This window comes from Larus michahellis, chromosome Z, assembly GCF_964199755.1.
Source record: "Larus michahellis chromosome Z, bLarMic1.1, whole genome shotgun sequence".
Taxonomy (NCBI): domain Eukaryota; kingdom Metazoa; phylum Chordata; class Aves; order Charadriiformes; family Laridae; genus Larus; species Larus michahellis.
Window position 1 is genome coordinate 64,029,113 of NC_133930.1, and position 15,182 is coordinate 64,044,294.

The 15,182-nt window shown below is 43.0% G+C and overlaps 1 protein-coding gene across 1 annotated transcript in view; it reads left to right on the forward strand.

Moving 5' to 3' along the window:
* CAMK4 (calcium/calmodulin dependent protein kinase IV) overlaps positions 1 to 15,182 on the forward strand; it is a 173,307-nt gene that overhangs the window by 62,827 nt on the left and 95,298 nt on the right. The window contains exon 2 of the mRNA XM_074569263.1: positions 13,005 to 13,083. Coding sequence (XP_074425364.1) covers positions 13,005 to 13,083 — 79 coding nt within the window. The remainder of the gene's footprint in view (positions 1 to 13,004; positions 13,084 to 15,182) is intronic.

Genomic DNA, 15,182 nt, shown 5'->3' on the forward strand with positions numbered 1-15,182 from the left:
GCAGTCTGTTCCTGAATGACTGTACTCTGTCGGACCCACACTGGAGCAGTCCGTGAAGGCCTGTATCCTGTGGGAGCAACTCCATGCTGGAGCAGGGGAAAAGCATGAGGAGGAAGGAGTGGCAGAGACAAAGTGCAATGAACTGACAGCAGCCCTCATCCCCCACCACTCTGCACCACTCAAGGGGAGGAGGTAGGGGAGTTGGGAGTGAAGTTGAGTCTTGGATGATGGGAGGGATGTTCTTAATTCTCACCATCCTGCTCTGTTATTAATTGGCAATAATTAAAATTAATTTCTCCAAGCTGGATCTGTGTTGCCCATGACAGTAACTGGTAAGAGATCTCCCCGTCCTTATCTCAACCAAAGGACTTCTCCATTATACTTTCTCCCCTCCGGTAAAACCTTTTAGAAACCTTCCAAAGTGTGGTGTGAGACCTTCCTTCCTGGGTCATTGCAGAACTGCCTGCCTGTTTTTCTCCAGTGATGCATTCCTTCACCAGGAAGCATTTTAAACAGTCTGTAGGCTGATCGAGGAGAAGTGACAGAGCAGCTTGGTGGGCACCTGGCAGCCAGACAAGGTCAACCCACCACAGTCATGCATGGCATTCTTTTAACTCTGAGAAGGAAGGTGTGGTGACCCCAGCCTCCTGCCCACTTTGTCCCTTGGGGAGAGTGGGAGGTGGCACCAGGGTGGGTGCTCCAGGGAGTGCTCCAGGCTGGCTGCCTCCTCGTGGCAGGGGTAGCTCAGGACTGATGCAGTGCCGTTCCTGTGTGCATGTGGAGGAAATCCAACATTTAGGGGAGGGCTAGACCTACTTAGGTCTTTCCCAGCCACCAGAACCAAAGTCTGCCCAGCTTGAAAGGCTGGACTTTATACTTTTGGAAAATTAGACCTGACTTGGTACCACCCCTGTGCTTGCAGTAAGTTGGCGTTTGGTCATCAGACTTAACCAAGACTGCAAAACTTATCGCTCTGATGGAAATAACCCCCTACTGACACAACCTGCAGCAGAATATATTGCCTTAATGCTATCTTCGGTTTCTCAGGAAATTTGTTTTTCTGTTTTTTTTGTATAGTATCAGTGTGCTCCTGCTGCAGCTTCCTCTTTCTACTGTAGCTTTTTTATTCCAATGAAATTACAACCAAGTGTAAGTCTGCAGGTTATTGTTGTGATGGTGGCAAATTAGGTTTTCTGACTGTTACAAAAATATTAGAAATGGCAGATTAAAAGTGCTCCCTGGTTATGAAAAATCAGCTATTTCAGTTTATCTTTTTACTTGAAAAATATAGTGTCCTTAATGGAGAATATATGTCAGTATGATCAGAATTTGCAAATCATTACAAAAAGTGTTCATTTAGGGAGCATTGGCAAGATACAGTACACTTCTCCATACTCTTTTGCATTGCCTGACTTACCTCTTATGATTAGCAATGGCTGTCCCACCTAAATTGAAGAAGAAAATATGCAGAGTAACTAGAAAAAAGCCAAAGAACTTTTAAAACTGCAATATATTAATATTTTTTTTTGTTGTCTTGTGGTAAGAGATCCTCGGTTGACACTGCAGATAAACTTCTTGGGAAAATCAACTTATTTCAGAGAAGCCATTGCATTGGAGTTGATGATTCAGCACAATATGAACATACAAGGAGAAAGTTGTACAGCTTACCAAAATGAGGGCTATTCAGGATAAGCACGGGCACAAGAGCTTGCAGAAACCCAGAAATGACTTGGCCTAAATTAGCTGGTAGTGAATGTAGTTCAAAGCTTGGCTTACATATGCAGACACAAATAGCCATTAAATTTTCCCTGCCTGATTTTAAAAGGTAACTTTTTTCTACACAGGGCAAGCTGGTAGTAGTCAAACTTCCATAAACTCCCTTCTTTGTCACTTCCCTTGACAAGGAAAACCAAGAGTCATTACGGGACGTGTGAAGGTCATTATGGTGATGTGTGAAACTGGCCTTTGCACCTGGGGACTGTCATGAAGAGCAGCAATCAGTGATGTTGACATCCGCTCAACCTACAGACTGCTTAAAACACTTCCTGGTGAAGGATTGTGTCACCAGAGGAAAAACAGGCAGGCAGTTCTGCAGTGACCCGGGAAGGAAGGTCTCACACCACGCTTTCGAAGTTTTCTACAAGTTTTTACTGCTCAACACTTTCTCCTCTCATGTGCTCTTCATTAAGATTAAATAAACAATGTTTATTCTTCATTAGTATCTCTTAAGAGGATGGGAGGGAAAAAGTGCTGCTTATGAGGTAATGGTTTAAATGGTACTTAAAATAAGGCATGGGTGTTTCCAGGGGAGCTACTTTCACTGAACTGTTTTAGTCGTCAGGCTTTGTGTGCTGCTTAGGGGGGGACGGTAGCCACACAGCATGTCACACAGACAGAAGGTGGGTGCACAGAGTCTGTGGCCATGAGAATATGCCTGAGACTGCAAATCCAAGGATTTGGGTCTGCGTCTTGCGCAAGTAGTCTAAGTACCTGGGTTTGAAAATTTGACCCAGTGTTTCCAAAGTTCAGTACCAAGGACAAAAATCTGCATCCCGCTGGAAGCAGTAGGAGTTCACTCCGTCCACTCTTCTACCCCTTTTCTTTGCTCTTCCTGTTTAATTGAACTGTCTAAATGAGAGAAGGTGAGTACTCTCCTGTCCTGGAAAAGAGAAGAGCCGTCTCAAAGGAAACTCCATTCTAAATAAAATATTCAAAATCAGTTACTGGATCTGTCGGACTGCAAGAGCTTCATGTCAAAAAAATCAACCTGATGTTACTACAAGTTCATTTTCAGCCAACTTTCAGCTGCAAGTTTTTTTCAGGCTTGGTAGGAAGGAAACTGTTTTTCCCATTGAGAACTCTCCTGCTGTTTTAGAAATACAGGTGTTCTTATGTGTGGTCTAACCCAATTTTTTAAAGGGCCTAAAGGAAAAGGAAGAAAGAGTGAATGTATTTTCTATACATTTTTCTTCCACAGTGCTGTATGAAGTGCTAGGATCTTCACCTCCTGTCTGCATTTCAGCACTCTTACTTGAAGCTTTGTTCGGGAACCAACTTTCTGAAAGTTGAGTTACACCTAGGAGAGCAATGTATGCACAGTAAAGCAGTAACCTCTGAAATACAATGTAGTTTGAATTTTGCTTCCATGTTTTCAAATTAAGGTCTGAGATAATGTAATGATTCTTGCTTTTTTAGTAAGTTTGGGTCAGCTGTATTCTTCCACTCAACAAAAGGCAGGGAAGCGAGATGCGTCAAAATGCTTTCAGATGTGTAGTGTTGGTGACCTGTTTCTGGTCCGTGATGTTTACCCACCAGAGAGTTCAGAAGTCATATTTGAGGCAGGGGAAATAATCTAATGTTAACATGAGTATTACAGAATGCGGCTAATTTAACCCCTATCTGAATGCCCACTGTTTTAAAAGGCGGTAATGCTAGGTGTAATAAAGTGTTTAAACTTACTGTAGGATAGACGTATTTTTCTACAAATTTCCTGCAATACTTGAGGGAGGAGACCCACTGGAGGCTTGTGAGAAATATGCTGCTGCAGTCCCAGCAGGAATTAGCAGCTACTGGTCCAGCCACCACAGCAGGGATGGCTTGGACACTGCATTTTAATTAGTGTGTCACCAGCCAGCCTAGCCCACATCTAAAGGCTTGCAGTTCTACAAATAGTTATCTGTGGAAGTTACAGGTTCAAGAATATTGGCAAGCACTAGTTTGATTACCCTTTTATTTAAAAACAGCATATGTCTTTTTTTGGGAATGTGCTTATGTAAGGCTCCTTTTGTTTGTCTGCTGAATGCAGTGAAGGCCGAATATTGAAAACATCTTGGTCTATTGCATTGCCTTTGCAGGCCAGACTGAACAGGAATCAATTACTAAAAAGTCCTTTCACCTCAAATATTAGAAAATCAGCACAGCAGTTGAAAGTTATAGAATCAAAATCTGAAAAGGCATAGATGTTTTTCTTGTCAAAATCAAACCAGGCAGAGCTCTGGAACGCAATGGAATTAGCTTTCCTTTCCAGACCTGTGTATGTTTTTTCCACCAGGCTTACCTTTTTCAAAAGTTAGTTCTATTCCTTCTAAAATGAACTTTTTTTCTAAAAAAAAGTTCAAGTTTGGTTTTTTTTCTTTCCCTACATTATGTTAGTTTTGGAAATTTTCCATTCTCTTTACAAGTTGTGAAGTAATGAGGGGAAACAAAGGGCTGCAGTTGCGCACAATTGCCTGCAAGTCCTGTATATGTAGATACTGATGTTTAGAAGAGGTTTGTAGATCAGATTTGAATAGTTTAATAATTGCTTCTAAGTTCACTGTAGAAGGAAAGTTTGTTTTGATACACTTTCACATGAAATGAAATGCAAGTTGTAAGAATTTCCAAATTTACATGTATGTGCTTTTTTAATAGCAGTAGTAATGCCATAGAATATGCATTTTTAAAATATTTTCATTTGTGTGTATTTCAGTAGCTTCGTCAATCATTTTTGGTTCTGTCCAGTCTTTAACTTTAAACAGCGCATTTAATTTTGAAGTCTAAGAATAATAATTTTATTCCTATAAATCCATTTTGTCCTTCTAGTATATATATAAGAAAGAGTGAATGAATGTATTTTAACTTTATGCCTCTGTAAACTGTACAAAATGATCTGTATTATTTATGGAAACCAGTACTGGACTGTAATCTGTTAATGCAGTTTTGGCAGCACACATTTCCATGGCTCTGTAGTAGGTACAGTTTTCTTGGGACCGTTCATTCTTTTACCTGATTTGTTTGGACAAACTAGGTTGTGTAGTTGTTCTTTGACTACATGAAGCACAAACTAATTTATTTTTCAAAAATCAATTCAGAATTTAAGGAATTTAATCCAAATGAAATTTACAGGCGATTACATTGAGCACTGTATTTGTACGGAGTTGATTAAAAATGCAGTATAAAACCTGGGGTGAGCAGGCATGGTATGGAGATGCTGACCTACTTTTGAAAGGACCAATTTTCCTACTTCCAGTGAAAATACTGTCAGTGACTGTTTGTTTATTTTATTATAAAAACTGCAGCTCTAGGAATTCACTTTTCCTACCTACCTGTGACCAAATAAACATCTGACTGTGTTTCATTTTGGTTCCCGTTCCTGTTTCAGAGGCAGAAGGTTTTTGTGGGTGTGGGGAAGAAAAGGTTTTTTCCAACCTGGCTCTAGTTCTGTGTGTTTTCTTTCCTTGGCTTTTCTCTCTTTCTGCCAATCTCCACCGCAGGTCCAGCCTGATCCTGCAAATTCCATTTTCTCCTTTATGTGCAAATTCTGCTGATCACTTCCACCTCCTTAACACCCCTCCTGGGCGTCCCTGCCTTCTTTCCATCTGTGCTGACACCACTATTTTTGACTGCACATACTTGAAGTGTGACCATGACTTTCCTCTTGGCTTCGCAGTCTGGACTCCCTAGTACCGGCAGAGAGCTATGGTGCTGTCACCCGATCTCTAAAATAACTGTCCTTCTACAATCCTACACCTCAGGATAATAATAAGAAATATAATCCAGAATGATCAACAAAGTGTGTATTAGGTGGGCAAAAAAGTTTTACGCATACATTTTTAATATTTTTAAAACATCTTTCTAATTTGTGTGGAAAACAACACACATACAGGGACCAGTCACTGGATTTTAGTCTACTTTCAGTTTTTAAGTGGTACTTTTAATACTTTAAATTTTTCATGCAATCATTGGACTAACGGCTGAGCAAGTTTATCATGTAGCTCAAGTATTTGTACTGCAGGAGGACTAGGCCTGTGCTAATAATGAGTTGCGTGTGTAGCAGTGGTGATACGTTCCATGCACAGGATGTCATGAGGTTTCGCGTGAGTTGCCGTTGTCCTTGTTGTAGAAAGCATCATGTGGACGTGAGTGTATTTTACTGTCCGTAATGACTACATAGTTAAGATGTATGCGTTACTTTCAGGGTATTTGTAAGTTCAAAACTGGGTATAGAAACATATTTTTGTAGTAAAGCATATAGCATACTTAGTTAAGCGGTTTGTTTTTCTTTTTTGTTCTTTAGCATGTTCGGTTGTACATTGGGTTTTAAAACTACATCTTTAACAGAATTTTTAAGCAGCTTTCCAGACAGAAACACATATGTCAGTAAAAGAGAATGACAATGTTTTCAACAGTATAGTAATTCTAGTTTTTACTGTTCTCTGACTTGGCCAACTATATATTCCAAGAATATGCCTTTTTTTTATATTGTTCCAACCAATTTAAAAAAATTTATGTTTTGAGTTCAGGCAGCCTGTTCTAGGCAGAGATGCAAAAAAGCAACAGCTGGATGCTCCTTTAAACCTAATTTTCTTTAGAAGTAGATAAGTAAACACTTACATATGCAAATATGTATAGTAATATATTTCATATAAATATAAGTGTATGTATATATGCAAAGATAGATATATATGTATGTCTGTATGTATGTATGTATGTATTCACCAACTACAAAGATGGAAGAGCTGGCAGGATCAATTCTAAATATGCCAACACAATATAGTGAGTAATCTTGTGGTTGAACTCATCTGGAGCATGGGAGACTTTCATTTCTGGTTTCTAGTCTGAATTGGGAATGGGTTGCTTGTGAATCACAGACTGTAGTGTAGTTCTGCAAGTGATTTATTAGCTGCCCGGGCTTAGGGGCCTCTCAGTTTCTTCTGTTGAAACTGTTCATGCTGTAGGTTTAAATATTCCCTAGTGTTTGTATCTGCTGCTTATCAAATAAGTGCCTTAACCATTGAGTATAGGTGATCTCTTTCAATAGCACCATTACTATTTATCATTCAGATGAAGTGGAACACCACCTGCAGAGAACGGGACGTTGAGGGGATCGCAGTCTGTCTACCTGGCCATAAATGTCAAGCCTGTAGAAAGTGGCATGTTGCCACAAGAATTTTTCGTTCCTGCATATTTGTGTTTTCTGACCAAATGTATCAATGAAATGTTTAGTTGTTGCAAATTCCAGGCCAGGTTCTGAGAGCCTGGTGGAATGGCAGTCAAGGTTTGATGTAGAAAGAACTTAAGGGCAGGAGGTTACAATTAGCAGCTTTCTGAGCTTTTGGGTTGCACGTGAGATTTTTGCCGCTGAAGCTTCCCACTGCTCTTTAGTGGTGAAAGCTTGAATCGCTCCATTTATATTGGTGACCTTCCAAATCATACAGGCTCAGGAAAACTGCATGTGCTGATTCAGCAGAAGGCTTGCAGAGCCACAGAAGGAAGCCAAAATAAGCAAAGAAAAATGCCCTTATTTGCACAAGGCAGTTCTGTTTGCACATTTACATTAAGGCCTGTGGGCTGCTTCCTTCCTTCCCCCCTCCCCCCTGCTGCCTTTTTTTTTTTCGTTTTAATGGGAAGAAAGAAAGAGATCCAGTTATGGCAAAAGAGACAAGGAGTCACGTCTGTACTAGTAATGGTTGTCTGCTAAGCTTTGCAGCAGGCATGGTGTAAGCAGGTTGCCATCCTGTTCCCGAGTCCCAGGTGCCAGTTTTTGGCACAGAAGGGAAGGCAGTGTTAGCTGGTAGCTCCGTGATCTCTTTCCTGGCTGGTGGCAGCATGCCTGTCAGAGCTGGGCGTAGGCACACAAACCAAAAGAGAACTCACTGAAAGCGTTCCCGAGTCTTGTGATACTTGTCATCATTTTTACCCCAAATTAGGACTCCAGGGATGTGGTATCAGAAATCTTTACAATAGGGAATAATTTCTAAACTAGCCCCTCCGTGTGTTTTGAACAGTGACTAATGAGCCTGATGGCAAACTGCTCATCTGGACATGCCTTCATAAATTGAAAGGGGGTGGGGACGGTACTGGGCTTGCTGGTGAGGTGGCAGGGCATAGTTGCTCAGTGCTCGTGGGCCAGTGTGCCAGTATTTCTGAAAGCCAGAAGGCATACCACATCTCAAGGGTCAAAACTACACACACGACGCCCCCTCTGAAATGCTTATACACCAATGCACACAGCATGGGGAATAAGCAGGAAGAGCTGGAGATCTATGTGCGGTCGCAGGGCCACGATCTCATTGCAATTACTGAGACGTGGTGGGACAGCTCACATGACGGGAATGCTGTCATGGATGGCTATGTCCTTTCCAGGAAAGACAGACCAGCGAGGCGTGGTGGTGGAATTGCACTCCATGTGAGAGAGCGGTTGGAATGCATCGAGCTCTCACTAGGGGCAGATGACAAGAGGGTTGAGAGCTTATGCGTAAGGATTAAGGGGCAGGCAAATACGAGGGACACTGTTGTGGGTGTTTATTACAGGCCACCTGATCAGGATGGGGAAGCTGATGAGGCTTTCTACAGACAGCTGAAGGTAGCCTCGCAATCGCAGGCCTTGGTTCTCATGGGGGACTTCAATCACCCCCATATGTGCTGGGAAGATGACACAGCCAGGCATGCACAGTCCAGGAGGCTCCTCCAGTGCATTGATGATAACTTCTTGACACAGGTGGTACAGGAGCCAACAAGGAGAGGAGCACTTCTGGACCTGGTACTGACAAACACAAAAGGACTGGTGGAGGACATTAAGGTTGGGGGCACCCTAGGTTGTAGTGATCATGAAATGATAGAGTTCAGGATCATGGGTACCACGCATAAAACATCAAGAAGTAAAATTACAACCTTGGATTTCAGGAGGGCTAACTTCAACCTCTTCAAGAAACTGCTTGGAGAGATCCCGTGGGCTAGGGCTCTGGAAGGCAAAGGGGCTCAAGAGAGCTGGTTGATATTCAAAGACCACTTCCTCCAAGCTCAGGATCAGTGCATCCCTAAGAGAAAGAAATCGGCCAAGGGACACAGGAGACCTCCATGGTTGAGCAAGGAGCTTCTGAAAAAGCTCAAGTGGAAGAAGGAAGTTTACAATAAGTGGAAGAAGGGACTGACCCCTTGAGGGGATTACAAGAATGCCACCAGAGCATGCAGGGATGAAACAAGGAAAGCCAAGGCTGCCCTGGAATTAAACCTGGCTAGGGATGTCAAGCTCAACAGGAAGGGCTTCTACAAGTATATTGGAAGCAAAAGGAAGACCAGAGAAGTTGTGGGCCCACTGTTGAATGAAACAGGAGCCATGGTGACGGAGGATACGGAGAAGGCGGAGTTACTGAATGCCTTCTTTGCTTTGGTCTTTACTGCTCGGCCCAGCCCTCAGAAGTCCCAGGCATTGGCGGAAGTAACGGGGAAAGAAGAAGACTTCCCTTGGGTTGAGGAGGATCGAGTGAGGGATCAATTAGATCAATTAGATATTCACAAGTCCATGGGCCCCGATGGGATGCACCCGAGAGTGCTGAGGGAGCTGGCGGAAGTCATTGCCGGGCCGCTCTCCATCATCTTTGAAAGGTCCTGGAGAACAGGCGAGGTGCCTGAGGACTGGAGCAAAGCCAATGTCACTCCAGTCTTCAAAAAGGGCAAGAAGGAGGAGCCAGGGAACTACAGGCCGGTCAGCCTCACCTCCATCCCTGGAAAGATGATGGAACAGCTTGTTCTGGGTGTCATCTCAAGGCACGTGGAGGAAAAGAAAGCTATCAGAAGTACTCAACATGGATTCACCAAGGGGAAATCATGTCTGACTAATCTGATAGCCTTCTGTGATGGCATGACTGGATGGATAGATGAGGGGAGGGCGGTAGATGTGGTCTACCTTGACTTAAGCAAGACATTCGACACAGTCTCCCATGGCATCCTCATAGGGAAGCTTAGGAAGAGTGGGCTTGATGAATGGACAGTAAGGTGGATAGAAAACTGGTTGAAAGACAGAGCTCAGAGGGTTGTGATTAGGGGCACAGAGTCTAGTTGGAGGTCAGTGACGAGTGGTGATCCCCAGGGGTCAGTACTGGGCCCAGTCCTCTTCAATATATTCATCAATGACCTGGACAAGGGGATAGAGTGCACCCTCAACAAGTCAACAACTTTGCTGATGACACAAAGCTGGGGGGGCGGGCCGTGGCTGACACATCGGAAGGGTGTGCTGCCATACAGAGAGACCTGGACAGGCTGGAGAGTTGGGCAAAGAGGAACCATATGAAATTCAACAAGGGCAAGTGTAGGGTGCTGCACCTGGGGAGGAATAACCCCATGCACCAGTACAGGTTGGGGGCTGACCTGCTGGAGAGCAGCTCAGCTGAAAGAGACCTGGGAGTCCTGGCAGACAACAGGATGACCATGAGCCAGCAATGTGCCCTTGTGGCCAAGAAGGCCAATGGCATCCTGGGGTGCATCAAGAAGAGTGTGGCCAGCAGGTCGAGGGAGGTCATCCTCCCCCTCTACTCTGCCCTAGTGAGGCCGCACCTGGAGTACTGTGTCCAGTTCTGGGCTCCCCGGTTCAAGAGGGACAGGGAACTGCTGGAGAGGGTGCAGCAAAGAGCTACCAAAATGATTATGGGAATCAAACACCTCTCTCATGAAGAAAGACTGAGGGATTTGGGTCTTTTTAGTCTGGAAAAAAGACGACTGAGGCGGGATCTTATCAACACTTATAAATACTTAAAGGATGGGTGTCAGGAGGATGGGGCCAGGCTTTTTTCAGTGGTGCCCAGCGACAGGACAAGAGGTAACGGGCACAAACTTGAGCACAGGAAGTTCCACCTAAACACGAGGAGGAACTTCTTTACTTTGAGGGTGGCAGAGCACTGGAACAGGCTGCCCAGAGAGGTGGTGGAGTCTCCAACTCTGGAGACATTCAAAACCCACCTGGACGCATTCCTGTGCAACCTGCTCTAGGTGACCCTGCTCTGGCAGGGGGCTTGGACTAGATGGTCTCCAGAGGTCCCTTCCAACCCTATGGTTCTATGATTCTATGAATTCCCGTCTCTCCAGGCTGTCGTATGCCTCTTTCGAGGGTTATGCTGCCTCTCTTGCAGCTTTGGGTGCAGCCAAATGAACAGTTAAAGGTGGTGCCGTGCTACCCCTGCTGGTCTAGCTGTCCATCTCATCACTAAGCCAGTTCTGTTTAGATCATCAGAGCTGTTCCAGTGGCTGCGTTTTTATTCACGTGGAAGACTTTGCAGAGCTGGTAAAGCAAACACTGACAATAGCATCACTGAGAGGCAGTGACTGCCCTCCATTGCCGCAGCAGCAGTGAACACCTGGAGATGTGCACAGGAATGGTCATCTCTTTACTTGGATCATCAGCTGCACAGCTTATCTAATTGTGCCCTCAACCAAGTAAAATAATTTCTAGAATGCTTGTTGCCTACTTAGTAAGAGCATATGTAGACTAATGAATTTAATGTTTATATTGCATTCTGAGTATGTGAAGCAGGGTACAAGAATGATTTGCAGTTTATGCAGTGCCTTCCCCATCACAGTGTTGTAGTGAAATACTGGAGATAAAAACCTTATCACAGCAGGGCCTTAGAATTTTATCTTTTAACATTTTTTTGGTTGTACTTAAAAGATGTGAGGGTTTTTTTAATGTGATGTATTTTTTTCTGCTTGCTAAATGGAGCCTTTTGAGACTTGGCCAAGGAGAGAAGATCTAATTAAATTCATGTAATGATTCTGGGACTCACTGAGGCTTGCAGTACTCCCACACATTTATCAATACACTTTTATGAGAGACAAATCATTTTAGCATTTGAGATGAAGTGAGATTACTTTATGTGTGTTTGATGCACACAAGCCCTCAGATGACTGAGCTGTGTAACCCTTGCCGTAGGTGACCTTTCCTGATGAAGAAGTCTTTCTGAAATAAATCTTCTCAATCAAATGCCAATTCTTGTGTTCACTCATGTACTCATAAAAATATGACATGCCTACTCAGAACATTATCTGGCACCTGTGCCCGTGCTGAGGTGGGAGAAATGCAGAGCATGCATGGCAGTTTTGCGCAGCCAGAGTAATAAACCCCATGTCACAGCTTTATTCGTATAGTCAGACATGGCTATGCCTTTCCACTGTTTAAAAGAAAGCCGCTTGTGTCCTTCTGCAGCTTGTGGTCATCTCCTGTAGACACACTGAGGTGGGTTTCTTCTGGTTCAGAGAGATCTGCAGTGCAGTTTGGTGTGTGGTGTATGTGAAATCCTTTCACTGCAGAAGGGCTGTGTGCTGTTCTGCAATGTATGTTATTTGGGAAGTCGTATATGATAACGGGAGTCCCATCTAGCTTAAAAATCTACAGTTATTTGGAAGTACCGAGTCTTATAGTGGGTGGCAAATCTCCTGAGGACAGGAGACTTCCAAAAATGCCTTAAATCCTGCACTGACATGTAGCACTTCAGGGCATCTGTTTTGATGGTGGCTGACACTGGGTTGCTCAGTGGTGTCTAAAAGTAAATGTGGTAGGATATAAAGAATATAGAGCCTGAATTGTTTGTGACCGTTATGGTTTTGCCAGAGGTTTTTCCTCTCTCTAGCTAATTCATAGAGTACAGGTCCCTTCCTTGACAGTAGCAAGGAGAGCACAGCAAGTAGCCTCAGCAGCTGAGCCTGCCTCTGGAGACTCCCTAGCCCAACCTCCCGCTCACAGAAGTGCCTTCCAACCAGCAGAGCCCTAATTTTATGATACGAGTGCTCAGATTTAGCACATTCAAGTAAGTACACCTTGAAGGCAACCAGAAGATGTAAGCCCAGTTCATTCTTGATATGAACAAGCCCCACCAGTTTCCACCGAATTAACAAAAAGTGCTGCTCTCTCCATCTGGTGCCGAATTTGGCTGTTTGGGCAACTCGGCAGGGAACAGCACAATGACTGTTTCTGTCTCACTTCCCATTACTGCCGTCAGCAGTTAGTGAAAAAACCCAATTCAACTAATTGTTGCAGATGAGTTGTCTTAACAAAGACAAGATACGTTGTCCCAGGTTTGGGGCAAGATTACATTCCTGGCTACCCTAAGGGGAAAAATGAGGTATTTTTGCCCAAACTGGAAGGAGTAGAAAATGTAGTTTCAGATAGGCAACTCTGTTTATTGACATATTTGAAGAGGCGTATGTACAACTATTTTTCCTTTTTTTTTTTTTTTTTTTTTTTTTACATTTAGTGGGGCTACATCCATTGTCTACAGATGCAGGCAGAAAGGGACCCAGAAACCTTACGCCGTCAAAATGTTGAAGAAGACAGTAAGTTGTTTTGGTTTGTTTTGCTTTGCTTTGCTTTGGGACATGTTTGGGATTTTCTGCTTTTTTTTCGGTGCAGTTTCTTTGTGTGGGGGAAACGGGCTAGATTCAGGACCCTGCTAAGCATGTATTTTCTGTGACTGAGCTGCTTCTGCTCCTCGTCATTAAAACAGCTTTTAGAGGTAACAGTACTCTGTTGGGAATGCCTTATGCCCACAAATCTTGCTTGTACTTTCATCTGGTGTTGTCTGTATAGACTTAGATTTGGGCTAAACTTTTTAGACAGAAATGTCTTTTTCTTTCACTATGGAAAAAAAAGCAGGTTCTGAATCATTTAAATGTTCTGTGATTTCATTTTGCTTTAATACATTGTTTTGCTCAAAAAATATCATCGCATGATTTATCTTTTTCAGAAACTGATTAAAACACCAATTCAAACTCAGGTAAAATTAAATATTTCGTGGACGTTTTTCCCCCCTTACAAAATTGCAAGAGACCCATTTGAGACAACACTTATTTTTAGAGCTCCGTGTGTGTCACACTTCTACCGCAGCTATTTTTGTGTGTATTACAAAATAGACGGCGGAAAGCATGAAGAGGGACTAGAGAGGAAAGGCTAGTAATGGATTGAGAGACTTCAAGCAGAAAGAGAGTGTGGGGGGTAGGGTAGAGCAGTTCATGTTCCTAAGAGGGGAAGAGAAATCTGAGAGGAAGCAAGCAAGCTGTGGGGCATGGACATGATTTTTATTCATGAGTGGTTTTGATTCAGTTTATTCCAGTGTTAAATCATCCGTTATTCCACAAAGTTCAGGGATGTTCACATGTAGCAACACAGTGATGTGTGGGTAGGCGTAAACATGTCTAAATGCTGAATTAACTGGTGGTCTCTGTGCAAGACACAATGAGTGGGTTCCACATGAGTAAAATGTTGGCATTAATTTGTCATCTTTGAAAGTAAGCCAAAGTTTAAACTGGCACAGAAATTCAGTTGTGTGTGCTGCTTTTGGATTTGATTTGCATCTGGTGCACTGGAGGAAGCAGGGCATGTGAAGAGCTTGCATTGCTGCAGCCTACACTCTGTCTTTCCAATGGAAGCGTGGAGAACTTAATTTTTAAGTTTTTATCATTCCTTTATGCCAACGATTCCCATAATGCTTTAGGAGTAGTCTTTCTTATAGTTCTCATTCTGAAATGCACTAGGAATAACGATATAACTTTAAAACATTTCTTTACGCCTTTTTTGGGCTTTTTTGGAGACTAATTCGTGTTCAGAATGGCAACGTTAATACTAGATCCATCTATTTGTGTCTGAAACTATTCGATTTAGAGTTTTGGCGGACTTACTGTAGTACAGATTTTTTATAAAAACTGTAGGAAAAGTGGCAAGTGAGAAGAATATAATAATATGGTTACATAAGTTGTTTGCACAGCAGCAATAGCTTGGCTTAATGCAGCCTTGATGATATTAGCAGTGTGGTGAAGCAGTTCACGCAACTGAGATTTTCCCAGTGTAACTGATACACTTTGGGATGTTTTGTTATGAGAACAAGTGATTCTATTACACAACTGAGCCTGTTTGTATAATTGAGAACATGGGAGGCGATACTGTAAGGATGTTCTGCTGCTTGTGTCTGTGTGCCATGAGCTACTCTAGCTCCCTTCCGAGTTGGAGATGTAATTATTATCACAGAGACAGAACTAACTGTGTGTTACAGTGCTCCCACAGCAGGAGGCCTGATCTTTGCTCAGAGTATCTCAGTGTAAAAATAGCCAAGTGTGGGCCAAATCATATACCAAAATGTTGATCGGCTTAAGTTTCCTGTTGGCTTTTTTTAAACAGAAAAAAAAAAAAACAACAGATGGCAGTTCGATAGTGGAGTTAAAGTGATGGGAGAAAAATGAGGAAGAGCCTGTGACTCTGCTTCTGATGCAGAGTCCCATTTCTTCAATTCCCTTTCATAAATGCACATAAGGGAGCTCTGAAGAGCACAGGAAATTAGAAGATGACAAAGGAAGATGGTGAAAGAGCAAATATTCTGATTTTTCCGTTCAAACTGACTGACTTTAAACACTGCACCAAACCAGACTAACTCGCTGAGGAG